This window comes from Anopheles darlingi, chromosome 2, assembly GCF_943734745.1.
Source record: "Anopheles darlingi chromosome 2, idAnoDarlMG_H_01, whole genome shotgun sequence".
Taxonomy (NCBI): Eukaryota; Metazoa; Arthropoda; class Insecta; order Diptera; family Culicidae; genus Anopheles; species Anopheles darlingi.
The window spans coordinates 90,661,902-90,676,873 of record NC_064874.1 but is presented as its reverse complement, the minus strand read 5'-3'; the positions used below and the strand labels follow the sequence as shown (position 1 = coordinate 90,676,873).

Genomic DNA, 14,972 nt, shown 5'->3' with positions numbered 1-14,972 from the left:
AGCTCCCGTTCTCGACTGGCTTCCTGGATCCCGGACATTTGCAGAAAGTGAAACCAGTAGCCCATCCGGCCATCGCTCGGTGTGATGTGAATCAAGAGTGTCCGTTCTAACGTTCAGTAATCAGTGAAGTGTGTTTCAGCTTGTTCTAATATGCACGCCATGCTTGCGTGACACGCGCGTTTTGGGTGGACAGCAGACACTTTTTTTTTTCGAAAAGATTGAGGTACCAGCTGCAGCTGATCGACAAGCGACGACGACGACGACGACGACGACGACGGAGGCAGAGCACACGCACCGCACCGGTGACCGTTTACTGAAATGACCAAATTAACCGGAATGGGACTATTTTTACTCTGCACGCTGACGCTGCTGATCACTTTCACTGGAAACGGCGGTAGGTGGTGTGGTGGATGGAATGATCTCGAGGGACGGAACATTGGGCGAAAGCGGTGTAGCAGGGGATGGGCTAGTCCACTGCCCAGAGCTAGCAAACGGTAGCACAGTTACCAGATGACGAGGAAAATGCTGCAAGCAAACAGCAGCTCATATGTACGGATTGCGCTTGGCGCCTAGCATCGGACAGAGATGTGACCTGAAACCACTTGGGTCACACAACGATTGCACGGGTGGAAAAAGTGCAGTCAGTGACGTGCACTAGCGAGTGCAGAGAAACAGGAACACGGAACGCGAGCGATTTCGATTTCGAACGTTGCCGTGGGATGCGCTTCCCAGGAAAACACCTGTTTTCCTCTACCGGTTGAAAGGAAGTGAAATTTTCTGCACCCGGAATTGGGTGGAAAAAAGATGGTTGTTTATGTAGAAGCACAAGCATGTGACTTACGCAAGTTATGCCCTTACTAGCTGCAGATGATAGATTGCATTCTGTTCGTCATTTACTCTAGTTTTCTTACAATTATTGTTGCGTATGAAAAGTGGCACATCTTTTAAGGGTTGCCATTGCCAATGCCGAGACCGGCATTACCTTTATAACGCCCATAAACAGCTCCAAACACTGACCACTAGCGTTTAGTTGGAGGGCGCTAAAGTGTTGAACCAAACGAGAAAAACAAACTGGAAAATTGATGCCGCGGGTGCTGCGGCAACTGAGCCGCGAGACCACAGGAAAAACCGGCCCACTGGTAGCTCGTGACCATAATTAATTAATGAATCGCTCGAGTAAATTACCGGCGAGACGTGCGCGAGATGATGGAGGAGCGGCTACCGTTCACGATCGCGATGCTCCAGGCATGGAATATTCAGTAAGAAACAAGAAAAAATATTTTATTTTAAAGAAATTAAACGAGAAGAAGAGAATGGCACAAAACGAATGTAAATTAGAGTGGAACCTCCACACCGTATGCTTCGACCAAACGGTACTTACCGGCAACAGTTATGGCGTCTCGCCTCTGGGAAAAACTGGAAACAGCCCTCGTCTGGTGACATGGAAAATTGAATTACAAATAAAGGGAGGGGGGGGGGGCATCCTTTCGTTCGGGAACTCGTTACTGGCTTATCGAGGCTGCAGCAGCACCACCGATCGATCGGGAAAGCCGTTAGTAATTCGATCACGAAATTATGAGCCAACTGTCTCCGTGGCCTCGTACGTCGTCCAATTTCCTCCCCCTCTGTAGCCGACGCTAGTACGTTCGGTGGTGCTTGGGCGTGAAGCAAATAGCAGATGCATTTCCGGTTTTTTTGCGACGAATAAAAGAAAGTACTGGCTCCGTCCACTCTTTACACTGCTAATCGGTCAAAGATCTCCAGGCCCATCCTACCTGGTTTCGGTAGGTTCGCGTCATCTAAGGAAAGTTGTTTGGAGCGGAACCGGGGAATCGAAACTGAGTTTGTTGAACATTTTCCCACGTGTTTGTCGGGCGGTTACGGCAAGGTAATACACACATCTTGTTGAACAGCCCAGTCCTGCACAGTGACTGGCCACTCGTGACGAGAGACACTTGAGTGCGGTCGTTGTTTAATCGCACAAAACTGGTCTTATGTGACCCAGCTTCAGATGGACCACCCCAGGTGTCGTTGCTGTTGCAGTCATGTCTATCATCAATTGTGTGGCGCACACCAAGGCCCAAAAGGGCATAAGTTTATCATTTTTATCTGCTATTTTCTCTTGTACATTCCTGCAAGTGCAGTACTCGCTGTACGCATGTCGATGAGTACTTGAAACAAAGCGGTTTCATCAACAGCGAACGGATGTAATGAGTGGAAACCCTTTGAACTCGCGCACGTTGGAATAGGTTATCTAATCAAGACTGTGGAAAAGGTAGACCATAGTTAGATGAAACATGAAAATCGAAAACCAGTGGTTCATGTTACGGGAAGGTGAAAATTCGTGCCAATTCTCTTCGCTTATTTAACACACATCGTGCGTTCTCTTCCGGTCCATCTGCCCGTTCTTACTAGGCACGTGTTCTGGTCGGTTGACTTCATTCCGAGTTTCCACACAATCGTATAATAAATAAAGAATAAAACAAAGCCTAACCATACTGTACCGCAATACTGTTTATGGTTGGATTAGCAACCGTGTTGGCCTGCTTTACACTTTCAACGGTATTAGCTGCGCGCGCAATCACTGGAAAAGCTGGAACACATTCCTCTCGTGCAGATGCAATTTTGTGGATAACCGAACTGCGTGGCCAGACTGCGAGGCATGAAAGAACTTTTGATTAGACAATGTAACTTTCTTTTTGAAGTTATATTATCATTAGTTACATATCATTATAGCACCATAGCGTAACTATAGAAGCTATTATCGGTAGCTAGGTATAATAACAGTGGTAGCAAATATAACAGGTAGCAGCAGCAAAGAGTTGTAATGTTGCTTCTGAATAGAGAACTGAGCTAGTACAAAGTACAACAAACCACTTTCGTGTGTCACAAAAAAAAGATTGGCCCCAAAAGGGGACAACTGATGTGGAGGCACAGTTCACAGTTTCCCATGTGGTGCAATATACTTTCTGCCACATGTTTCACCCAAAAGAGCAAAAGAGCTATGTGTTGTGGCTCGGCGAGAGGGTTCAGCGTTTCTCATGCATTAACCTGGATATTTTGCTAGCTTTCCACACAACGAGCTTAGAGATCAACTCGAGAAGAAGAGAGTCACGGTTTCAATTATTGAAACCGCTTAGTCCGGGTATGGAGACCTGAGTTTACGTTCTTTTACGACCGTGAACAATGATCGCCTTGGTGGCGTTGGTGCACTTACTAGTTATCTGTTTTTCCTCTATTTCTTTGTAGCACACGGAAGCAACCTAGTGAAACGGAGTTTGAAAAATACGGTTCCCTGTTTAGAGGATGGATTGTTTTACAGGTCAGTAAGCAACGGCGTACGCGATAAGACTCCAATGCCTCGAAGTCGTTGTGGTGTGTCAGGTTTTAGAGGCTTAACAATGATTTGAACGGCGCTCAAGATGCGCGCACGCACAATTTACCAGCCATTTGTTAATATGTAGACTCCTCGCTTAAACACATCAGAAATCCCGACCGTCCTGTGCCGAAGATGTGGACCAACACCGAGTGCGCCAAGTACTACCTGTGCCTGGATGGTGAAGTGTTCGAGTTCAAGTGTTCCGTTGGCCTCCTGTTCGATGTAACGCGCCAGATCTGTGATTTCAAGCAGAACGTGGAAAACTGTGACATCACAGCGGGTAGGAAGTAGGCCTTTTGTGGCTACTATCATGCATACCTTTCACCTAACGGCTTCTTCTCCTTTACAGAGGCCCGAGTGCCGAAACCCTTGCTGAAGGACGCCAAATGTGAGGAACGATCGCAGCTGGGCTGTGGGGATGGCACCTGCCTACCGAAGGAGTACTTTTGCGATGGATCCGTCGATTGTGCCGACGGTTCGGATGAGGGCTGGTGCGATGTGGAACACGATCCGGATCCGGTGTATCCATGCGATACGAGCGAATGTTCGCTGCCGGAGTGCTTCTGTTCGAAGGATGGTACAATGATCCCGGGACGGTTGGAACGCTACCACACGCCCCAGATGATCTTGCTCACCTTTGACGATGCGGTCAACTTCGAGAACTGGGAGCTCTACACGGAGAAGCTCTTCACGGCCGGTCGCAAAAATCCAAACGGATGTCCCATACGGGGCACGTTCTACGTGTCGCACCAGTACACGAACTACGCACAGGTCCAGCGACTGTGGAATGATGGGCATGAGATAGCGATCCACTCGATCACGCACCGAGGACCAGAGGAGTGGTGGTCCCGTAATGCGACCATCGAGGACTGGTTTGATGAGATGGTCGGTCAGGCGAACATCATCAATCGGTTCGCGAACGTTCGCATGGAGGAACTGCGCGGGATGCGCGTGCCATTTCTGCGTGTCGGCTGGAACCGACAGTTTCTCATGATGAAAGAGTTCGGTTTCGTGTACGATTCGTCGATGGTGGCACCACACTCCAATCCGCCGCTCTGGCCATACACGCTCGACTATAAGATGCCACATGCCTGCAATGGAGTGCATCAGTACTGTCCTTCCCGTAGCTATCCGGGAGTCTGGGAGATGGTAATGAACCAGCTGGAGGCCGGTGAGTATACATGCGGTATGGTGGACACCTGTCCGCCGCATATGGACGGCGAAGACGTGTACCGGATGTTTGTGCACAACTTCAAGCGCCATTACCACTCGAACCGTGCTCCGCTAGGCCTCTACTTCCACTCCACCTGGTTCCGCAAGCAAGCGTATTTGGATGCCTTTTTGGTGAGTTAGGGCAGCGATCGATTGAGTTCAGAAAGCATAAAGGACTCGATTTCTTTGCTTTTCATACAGAGATTCCTCGACGATATGGCCAAGTACCCGGATGTGTACTTTGTCACCAATAATCAGGCAATCGAGTGGATGCGAAACCCAACGACCTCGAACCAACTCGGTCGCTTCGAGCCGTGGCAGTGCCGACCGAAACAGCTCGATCCGCAGGAGCAAGCCTGCAATCTGCCCCGTACCTGCAAGCTGCATAGTCGCGTCCTGCAACAGGACCGTTATCTGTACACGTGCAACGAGTGTCCAGCCCAGTATCCCTGGATTCGGAATGAGTTTGGATTAGATTAAGCTACGCAGCAGCAGCGTGGCCACACTCACACGTTATAGTTTAGTTTGGAATTTATTTACAAGAAAAAGAACCAAACGCTGAAAACCTGGTGTCGTCGTTATGTTTAATCGTTTTGTTTTCTGTTAAGCAAAAGTGAAGCCGTTCAAGGATCCTGCATTTACGTTACTGAAATGGCTCCCAGCCACCGTTTGTTTGCTTCCAGTTCTTCGAATTGTTACAGCTATCTCCCTGTTCGACCTCGACGAAGGTCCTGGCAGTTATGACTATTGAATGATTGGAAATTGAAAGAATGTGTTGGTAATCATGGTAAATGATAATGAGGAAAGATAATAAAGCAAAAAGTTTGTCGCTGATCGATAAGAGATGTACACTCATTTGATCAGTCAGTGGAAAAAAAAAAACTCAAATCGAAAGGATGCTCCTCTGGCCGGAAGATCGCTTAACATAGAGTTCATTGCCTAACCCTCTTGAGCGATGAAGGGGTTCTGTATCGATTCCATGCCGTCCTGGGGGCAAATCAACACCACCGAGGTACCACGGCAGACTACCAGACCCAGATGCCGGGTATCATCCGCTAGTTTATAGTCGTCCGGATCTCGCAGAAACTCTATCGTGTTGTCGAGCACCAGATTCAGTAGCGGATCGTAACCCTTCAACACTCCGGCCGCTTCTCGACCACCCGCAAATTTGACCCGAATGGTTTTCTCCAGATATTTGCTCAGATCCAAAATCGATTCCTTCCGGCGCTTTTCCTTGTTATCACCGCCACCACCGCCACCGCCGCCGCTGCCACCACCGGCACCACCTGCTCCTCCTCCTGTGTTATTGCCTGCATTTCCGGTGCCCTATAACCAAACAACAGAACTGCTATTAGTATTCCTCTGTACGTGCTTACCACCAAAATTCAGAAACCTTTTTCTCAGACATTTTTTCCGGCAAACCAAAAACCCTCCAAGAACGCGAATTGTGTTTTGTTTACAACGGTTTTTTGAGGTTAGGTTGTTCGCCGGGAGTCGAGCTGCCAAGAATTCGAGCAGTTGAGTTTCGGCTCTGGAACCTGGGTGTATAAACGCGTACCATCGACGGTAAGGTGTGTGTGAGAGCGTCGGGTGTGTGTGTGTGTGTGTCGTACGGTCTTCAAGACCGTCCAAGATTCCAAGGTTGGATCGGCAAAAAACAGAAATCCTCGCGGCGCCTCTTCCAGAAAGCCCAAGCCTGAAACGGAAACCACGATTTGGCGCGGCTCAACGAGAAAGCATGCCGGTGGAAGGATCAGCAGTTTTGTGAATGAGAAAGTTGGTGAAATATTTGTCCGCATGGTAACGACGCCGAGAAATACGCGAAGTTTCTGGGAGCAGATTATCGCTAATCGCGCCGTTCAACTTCGATCCAGATAACAGGAAGGTAAGTGTGCGTAATCTCTCTTTTGGACCGCAACAGCTGAGCCCAGATTTGGCCGCCGCTGTCTTGTACCTCCGGTGGAACCGGCGTTGTTCTGGAAGATTTTGTGACCTCGAAAATTGGGCGCTAGTTTGACGTCAAGCGTTTCGAGTGTAGCGGGAATCCGGCGCAATTTGGTACGGTTCTCTTGCAGCGCAGACGCATTCTAAAGGGCCGGTTAGTTATAGACGGGCAAGGGTGGCATATCGTGGGATAAAACGGGAAATATCAGGAAAGTATGGAGGATTTTGTAGAAAAACGTGAGAATTGGACATTTTCGTTGTGTGCGTAACCGGCAATCGATGCCCGCTGTGTGTGTGATTCGTGGCGGAAAAATCTTGTTTCACGCACACAGTGGAAACTGCTCGACTGGTTTTTACAAGACTGCTCGAGTGGCTCGGGCTTTTCGGGGCTCGTCAAAAACCTGGAGCAAAAACCCTGGAACCTGGCTTTCGTTCTTTCACCGCTCGAGAAGTTCTAGGAAAAGTGGTTCCTGAGGAGAGAAATTCTTGTTCTTCCGCCAGAAAATGGCTCCCAGTCCTCGTGCGGCGCTTGAGAACTCTCCGGAAGTGCGAATTAAATTCGAATTCTACCGCCGTGGAATAAACGTGACGTGACTGCGAGGCCATATCCTTTCGAATTGGAAAATAATGGTGCATTTGTTGCTTCGATCGATCGGGTAGCGAATCCCCGCGGTCCGCAGGTTAGGGCGGAATTTGCACAATCGTCGTCGTGGTCTGCATGGCCGCGATGCCAACCTAGCACACGCGGCCATCATCCGCGGTGAAAAGAGAGGCTCGTGGGGCTCCAGTAAAAATCTGCAACGCAAGCGAGCGTTGTCATGGATTGAAGGAGGCTGCAGAATCGCCCCGAACAGGTTATGTTCTCACCGTCATCGCCGCCGCCACCGGTCGCAGCAGTCTCGGAGAAAAGTGTTGCAAAATGGATGATGCCGTGCGGCGTCAGCGAGATGGAGCAAGCCCTCAAGTCTGTGCGGGAATGAAATTAATGGTGTGTCGTAGACTCAGGTGAGTGAAGAGTAATAGCAAGGGTTTACTGGTTTCGTATGAAAAAAGAAGGGTCTAACTCATCGACCGGAAAACAGCTGCTCCAAAATGCTTATAGTAGAATTGCACATTTCGTAGTATTCAGAAAATACTCTGCCAGTTCATAGTGTCGCGTCGTCAGCCATTAGTGGTCAAGGAGTGCCACTCCGCCAGTTAGGGACACGCTCAACAGTCACTGATTTTAATTATCCTTCCTCTGTGGCTGCTGTTGGGAAGATGGTTTACTCCCCAGGCACGAGGGGAGATGGTGGAGTCCATTATGTGACATTCTCTTGTTCTTTATGTTTTTCATTTTCCTGCCCGTTCTTGTTCTCGACCGATAGGATTCTGGCGCCTGAAGATTCATTTTTGGCCATCCCTATGGTATGCGGCAATGGATTGAGCTAAGCGGTTCTGTTGCTAAGCGAAAGAGCACACACGCACCTGGGTACATCATGGAACACATTTGTAGGGCCCAAGAGGTCCGGTGTGTGTCTTGCTCCATTGTTACCTCTATCTCTTTTTGGCGTATTAATTCATCTTCTGCCTTTTTTCGTCTCTCCGTGGTCTGGGAACCCCGCACCAGAAACCCCTTGTCGGGTGTGCCGCGCAGAGATGCGAGTGCAGGTTGAGGTTAGGGTGCACCGTCTAAGCAGCAGGTTGTAGTCGAGGATGCTGTGTGCGCCCACTCTGTGATTGCATGTGTGTTGGGTCAGCACTTTTCCACAGGAGGAACGCCTTGCCACCCTGCCGTGAGAAGGAAGAGGCTGTGAACGCACATTCGTACAACAAACACACACTACCATTCTCGGCTCTGCTTCTCTCTTCCTCGTATGAAGCGCAGCCATGGTAAACCTGTCCTGTTCCCGGTAGGGTTGGTGGGTGTGCGCTGGACTCTGGATGGTTGTGTGCTAGAACAACCAAGAACGCTCCGCGTCCGCGCCGTGCCTTCGAATCCTTGTTCGTTCTCTCTTGCTCTGCAAATATGAGAGTATTTCTCCCTTTCTGTCCCTCGTCCCTATTCGTAAAGAAGCTCGCAACAACCCTCGCGCGCGGCCATCAGAATCTTCTTCCTTTTTTCCATCGTCCAATCGGTGTGCAAGAATGAGAAGGCTTCTTCAGCTAAATTGTTGCATGCTGCGTTGTTCATACTAGGTTTCGCAATTTGCTTTGCTCTCAGCAGTGCTTTCTTGGATCTTTCTGCGAAACCGCGTAGAACGAACCGAAAACACCAAGAACAGTAAGATGCCGCCGCCGACGACGACGACTGCTTTCGTCGGCATGGTTGCTGGTCAAAGACCGAGAGAGAGAGAGAGAGTGATCATCCGCGACTAGTCAGAATCTTCTCTGCGCGGTAACTATCATCTTGCCACTCCCTCCTCCACACGAGGCGGTTAGAATCGCGCGCGCGGCGGGAGCCCACGGCACACGCATAGAAATGACTGCAGGAGTTCGTTTGGATGGAACGAACGACCCCTTTCGTGTGTGTGCATGCGACGACAACGATGACGGCGACGGTGTACTAACCAACAACAATGCTACTCATCGCGCCCGCGCACAAACACACATCCACCTACATTGTGGAACAGGGCGAGAGGAGCAGGAGTCCGAGGAGAGTCAACTGCTGCGTGATGATGCTGGTGGTCGCGGCGCGAAACTCCTCTCGGAGCAATGAACGCGCGACGATAGCGCGAAATCATTTTGGAACCCGTTTGATACGCTCGAGAAGAAAATGATGGTGTGGACCCCAGGGCGAGGTGGCGACGAATGATGACCGAGAACACCGAGAAAGGTGTGTGTGCTAGTCGCTGTTCTTCAGCGTGGGAGGGATGATGATTATTGTCGAAAACGGCGACGGGAGAACGATAGAGCAAACTAGCGATTAGCCGTGGCCACACGGGGCGAAAACTCTAGCGCAAACGAAAAAATTAATGTCAAAACGGTTTCGCTTAACCCTTACACGCTGTCAAACTTTTATACGTCCGCGGACTTTTTCGCTGAACCCGTGACGCTATCGAACGCTTTATTTACGAAAATGTAGGTTCTTTTCGTATTGTTTTTGCATTTTTAATATAAATATAACACCAACAGCCACAATATCGTTAAAAACTGCAAAATTTATTCGGAAATCAACTTCAGCGGCCAAAACACAGATGGAAACAATACGTTTGACATTTCGGCATAAATTTTCGGGTTTTTACCCCTGCCACACGAAGCGAAAACATTTTGGCATTAATGTGCAAATTTGCGCGCAAATTTTCGCCCCGTGTGGCCACGGCTATTGGGTGGTCATCATCGTAATGGAATAAGGTGGTTGCAGGTTTTAGAGTAATTGATAAAATATCCGCAGTATCCTTTACTATAGCGTCATGCTTCAAGCGCATTTTTTCCCGTAATTTCTGGAGAAGGGCGCATAAGCACAGACACCACCCACATTCATCTAGAAGGAAAGGGGAGGGGGAGCAGATGAAGCCAAAGGATGCTAAAGGTTGCGTTCGCGCTAACTGAGAGGAACCACAGGCGCATGCGGTGAAACTGTAATCCCCATTGTACCACTGGCATATAACCTAATTGCCATGCATAACGCCGGTGTTGACGGGAAGCGAACATTCTGCTGGATATAATTTTCATTTCTCATTCAACACGAAGAAGAATCAATCAGGAAACATGAAAACCATGGTAACGACATGCGGCTATCGTTGCATCTATATTCACTTTTCAACAGTTTGGAAAAGACCATTATAAATTTTCACCTTTCCATGTTACACATTTTGCACTATTCTTTTTCTCTCTCTCGCAACTGATTTCTCTTTTTTCTCTCTTGTTCTCTCTATCTGTATGCGTAGTGGCTTGTTGATAGAAGAGGTGATGTGTGTCCTTTCGCAGGGCAAGAAGCAAGGAAACTGGGAAAGAAGAACAGCTTCGCTTCAACAGGCTTCTCGTGAGTCCTGCCTTCCAGTAAGTTCCATTCAGCCTTTACTGATCCTGCCTGCCCTGCCTTTGCCATGTGGATTGGCGTTTTCGGTCGCGTCCACAACCCTTTTCGGTGCGAGGCTTCCATTTCTTAATTGCAACTCACTGACATGGAATGGCATACGGAATACGGGAGAAATGTGGTGTGCTTGTGTGCGTGCCTGCGTATGTATGAGCGATATGGCCGCGACGAATCCAGAAAACAAATCTGACGCGCCGTTGGCCAGAATGAGAAGATTGGTGGTGGTCGACCGCGCACGTCGCGCGAGTGGAAATGAAAATGAGAAAGCGAAAATGCTGGAATATGCTGGGAAGAAGATGTATTGCGTGGGGGAGAGAATTGTCTTTCGAAGCCGCCGAAGCAGCCGAAGCAGAGGAAGGAAGAAGGCCGCTGGAAACTGGTTTGACGCCGCACCTTAGTGTGCCATGAGAGAACAAGCGAGAGAGTGGGAGAGAGAACAGCGAGAACGAGCGAGAGCAGGGATTCGGAATTTCCAGTTTTTTGATGTTCCGTTTTGATGAAGTTCGATTTTGCCGCGGTACTGCGCGCTTCGATGGGTGAGGCTGCAACTCTTCACGGCCGCGGCCCCAGAGCAAATGTTTTGTTCTGCAAGGTTTCGCTCATCTCTCGCGCGGGCACAAAAAGATATTCTAATTTACATCTGGAACGTTTACCCTTCCACGAGGCCAACTAGGATTGGTAGCGGCAGTGACCGGCATACGGTAAAACGCACTCCAAAGGAACATATCACGCAACGTGGTGTTTTAGCTTAATCGCGCATCGATGGCCGCAGATGGGCACTATAAAATGCTCATCGGGTTTGTTAAGGGTTTTCTTCTTACGCTTCGCGTTTTGGCGCCGCGAGGACTTTTTCGCACACTACTCTGGACCGACGCAGGGCTGCTGTTGCTAAGTGTATGATAGCAATTCGTGACAGATTGTGTGATGTGAATCGACCGAGCGACGTGGGGGTGTGTATTCTACTTTCTGTCGCCGTGTGAGCAGAGTAGGCTTTTATTTCCTTGGTTTTCCATAGTTACAATGTGTTTTTTTTTTTGCCAAAATGTAGGTGTGAAAATCGTTCCCGTGGCTCTCTGCATTTCACCATTTGATCCATCATTTTGAAATCGCCACATGGCAGGGGAACGAACATGATAGCCGCCTTAATGCGTACGCCGGTAGAATCGAAGTCTTCTTTTCTGTTCCCCTTTATCGTGTTGTGATTCGTGTCAAAAGTTAATTCACATCTCTCAATTAAGTAGTAGCGAAACACTTACGTAATGTATGATAAGAAATATTAATGTTTATTTGGGGAAATATCAAAGAACTTACGATCTCAGCGCATATTTCAGCATCGCGCGTGCTTTTGTGCACGTTCGATGGGGTCGTGTTGTGTATGTGTTCGATGGGGTCGTGTGTGTATGAGGATATATGATTGCCTTGCAAAAAAGACTCGAGCGTGTCATTTACTCCACCAGCCAGCAACCGTCGGTTGAGAACACAAGAGGCGACAACGGCGAGTTCGGTTCCGTGTATCCTATTACAACGATAATCAGCAGAAGCAACAGCTCCACCACTAGAAGACGATCCTGTGCCCGTCCCGGGCTTCTTCTTGATTCCGTGCGCTCGGTTCAGATTTTACAGCTAACATGGCAGTTTGTTTCCCTCCGCCCCGCGCAATTTACGATTTTGTTGTCGGTGGTGGGGTCGGGACCGGGCTAGTGAGAATGTGCCAATCAATTGCCTACCGAGAGAAACAGTGACAGTGACGAGAATGGAAAACTCGGGTGTTGCTTTGATCACGAAATGTTCATGACCTTGGTGCATGGAAAATCCATTTGACGAAGTCTGGCCAGCCATTATTCTATGTTCGTCTAAAATCCATTACTTTGTTCGTAGCCCCAATTATAGTTTCCCCTTTTATTGACTATATATTTTTTTTTCGTTTACTACACCAGGGACCAACAGAGGACTATCATCATAGGCCACCACCATCTGCTCACTATTAGCTGGAAAACGCTGATCAGCGAAAAGTTAGGCGTGTAGTGGTGGTTCAGTTTTCCAGTTATCATCCGCCTGCCTCGTAACTATAGTCTGATGAGAGTGCCGACTGAAGGATTCAAAGGAGATATTCTGATCCGACCATTCAAAAGACACATGGATGGGTGAGAAGTGAGAAATCTCCAAAATCGCTAAACGGAAAAAGGACTCTTACGTAGAAGCAGTGAGAGAAGAATACCTGGTTGGCAATCGTGTGCGCTAATCGGTGCAGACTCCACGAGAACAGAGAGGTTGTGAGAGAAAGGCTTTTAATGGCCATTTCGAGTTCACGTATGCCTTAGAGCGGATTGAGACACATAAGCCCAAGTACATGCTGAAGGTAACATGAAACTTTAACGTTTCATCTGGCATAATAACTTGAATCATCATACCTCAGAGTTGTCAGACCTCCATTTTCGGGAAAATTCGGCCGATATAAAAGATCTTCCATCGCGCACCCTCTCTCTTATTGATTGTGTCAAATTTTGTCCGGCGCTCTTGCTCTCTCGCGCTCTTCGGAGCAAATTTATGTATCCAGAGACGAGCCATAAATCACACGCCCACCGAGAGAAAAGGCGAAATCCAGCGTGCAAAAGCGAAAAGAGATGCAAAAGACCATTTTGCGCTTCCGGCAGCCGCTCTGGTAATCGTTTCCGTTGGTATCAGGCACGGTTTCTTGCTTCTGGCTCGTGTGGCGTTTGAGATGCATTCACCGGAAATCGAAGGTCAATAAAAGGAACCACCCAGCTTTGTATAATAGAAACATCGAACGGCTGTTCCGGGGAGAAGGAGGCGACCGCAACGTTGTCGCTGAACGGAGGATCAATATTTTAGTGCCCATCAGCAGCTACCGGATTTATCATTTTGCGCACTGACTCTCGACAGTCTATTGTTTGGAAATAGCAAACCAAGTGGTCTAAAAAAAGGATTATATGTTCTCTGGCGCATCAGACGACTGTGGCGGCGACATTGACGCGCATTGAAGCGAGCCCGTGGAAGCGAGTGGAATCGGTATTTCGTTTTGTCGCATGTCGTCTACCAATCGACAATTGGTGTCATCGTCGCTTCGGTTTGGTTAGCGTCGTGGCATATTGCCAAGCATCCCGGAATTCCGGAACCAGCCTATGCTTGTTTGTGGCGAGAGCACCGGGCATTGGGTAACCAATTGTCTGGTTGGTTGAGTTCAAGGTACCGGGTGCACAACCGACCGAAATAGGTGTAGCCGTGCTTGTGGTGTCAATTTGAGATAAAAATTCCGTCCCCACTACCATCCTCTGCTGCAGCAACTGCAGTTGAGCCACACTGTCAGTGACGAGAGGGAAAAAGGATAAGAGATACAGCGGCAGGCAGAGGCTCCTTTTGAAGAACGAGACGAAAATGATGTCAGCAACACAAACGTCGGTCCAGACCGCAGGAGTGCGAGAATTCGTCGAAGGATGGACATTGGCACAAACGCTCGGAGAAGGAGCATACGGAGAGTAAGTAGAGCAACCCTTAGATTAGTATCTGAATTAAATAAGAACTGGCAGTGTTGATTTGTAGCATGTGCAGTACTAATGTTTTCGGTTCGGTTTATTAAATTTCAATTTCATTACAACGTGCTCCTTTGGTTCGTTTCAGAGTGAAACTGCTCATCAACCGACAGTCGGGGGAAGCAGTTGCCATGAAGATGGTTGATCTGAAGAAACACCCGGATGCAGAGTGTTCGGTCAAAAAGGAGGTGTGTATACAGAAGATCCTACAGCATCCCAACATTCTGAAATTTTTCGGAAAGCGAACGCAGGGTGACATTGAGTACATCTTCCTCGAGTATGCCGCTGGCGGTGAATTGTTCGATCGAATAGGTAATGATGCCGCCGTCATTTTCGGTCAGATGGAAAGGGCTCAACCGAACTGATCCGTTCAAATCCCTTCCGCAGAACCGGACGTAGGAATGCCACTGCCAGAAGCGCAACGTTACTTCAATCAATTGCTTGCCGGTGTAGAGTACCTTCACATGCGTGGTGTAGCACACCGGGATCTTAAACCGGAGAATTTGCTGCTGGACGATCACGATAACGTTAAAATATCCGACTTCGGAATGGCCACCATGTTTAGGTATTTAGGTACAAACAAGGCTTGCCCCGACCGCCACCACAAATGGCAGACGGCTTGCCAGATGAAGCACACTGCATTTGTCAGCTGTAGAGTATGATTCACGGTTCGTTTTCTCTTCTCTTGAACAGAATGAAAGGCAAAGAGCGGTGGCTGGACAAAAAGTGTGGAACACTGCCGTACGTGGCCCCGGAAGTATTGGTCAAACCGTATCGAGCTACACCAGCCGATCTGTGGTCCTGTGGGATCATCCTAGTCACAATGCTTGCCGGAGGTAAGAGGGATTATTCTATTTGTTTGTCGTGC

At 48.7% G+C, this 14,972-nt stretch overlaps 3 protein-coding genes across 7 annotated transcripts in view; 2 read left to right on the top strand and 1 right to left on the bottom strand.

Annotated features, from left to right (window-relative positions):
* The first annotated feature begins 260 nt into the window (after positions 1-260).
* On the top strand, positions 261-5,083 carry LOC125952081 (chitin deacetylase 1). Its single transcript, XM_049681347.1, has 5 exons — positions 261-394; positions 3,250-3,322; positions 3,487-3,659; positions 3,729-4,723; positions 4,793-5,083. Exons 1-5 carry the CDS (start codon positions 319-321, stop codon positions 5,069-5,071), a joined length of 1,596 nt encoding a protein of 531 aa, XP_049537304.1. The 5' UTR covers positions 261-318; the 3' UTR covers positions 5,072-5,083.
* Positions 5,084-5,107: 24 nt separating this feature from the next.
* Positions 5,108-6,078, bottom strand: LOC125952108 (U6 snRNA-associated Sm-like protein LSm7). The gene is made up of 2 exons (XM_049681383.1): positions 5,985-6,078; positions 5,108-5,917 (listed from the first exon to the last, which is right to left on the bottom strand). The coding sequence occupies exons 1-2, from the start codon at positions 5,997-5,999 to the stop codon at positions 5,531-5,533; spliced, it is 402 nt and encodes a 133-aa protein (XP_049537340.1). The 5' UTR covers positions 6,000-6,078; the 3' UTR covers positions 5,108-5,530.
* A 153-nt stretch (positions 6,079-6,231) lies between these two features.
* Positions 6,232-14,972, top strand: part of LOC125952082 (serine/threonine-protein kinase grp) — a 14,009-nt gene continuing 5,268 nt past the window's right edge. Inside the window, exons 1-6 of one of the 5 annotated variants that reach the window (XM_049681353.1) lie at positions 6,232-6,476; positions 12,491-12,912; positions 12,970-14,050; positions 14,193-14,416; positions 14,492-14,669; positions 14,798-14,940. In XM_049681353.1, coding sequence (XP_049537310.1) covers positions 13,950-14,050; positions 14,193-14,416; positions 14,492-14,669; positions 14,798-14,940 — 646 coding nt within the window. In that variant the 5' untranslated portion in view covers positions 6,232-6,476; positions 12,491-12,912; positions 12,970-13,949. Of the gene's footprint in view, positions 6,477-6,814; positions 7,541-10,472; positions 10,517-12,490; positions 14,051-14,192; positions 14,417-14,491; positions 14,670-14,797; positions 14,941-14,972 lie in introns of those variants that run through there. The other 4 variants (XM_049681351.1, XM_049681348.1, XM_049681349.1 and 1 more) reach the window with 4 other exon arrangements.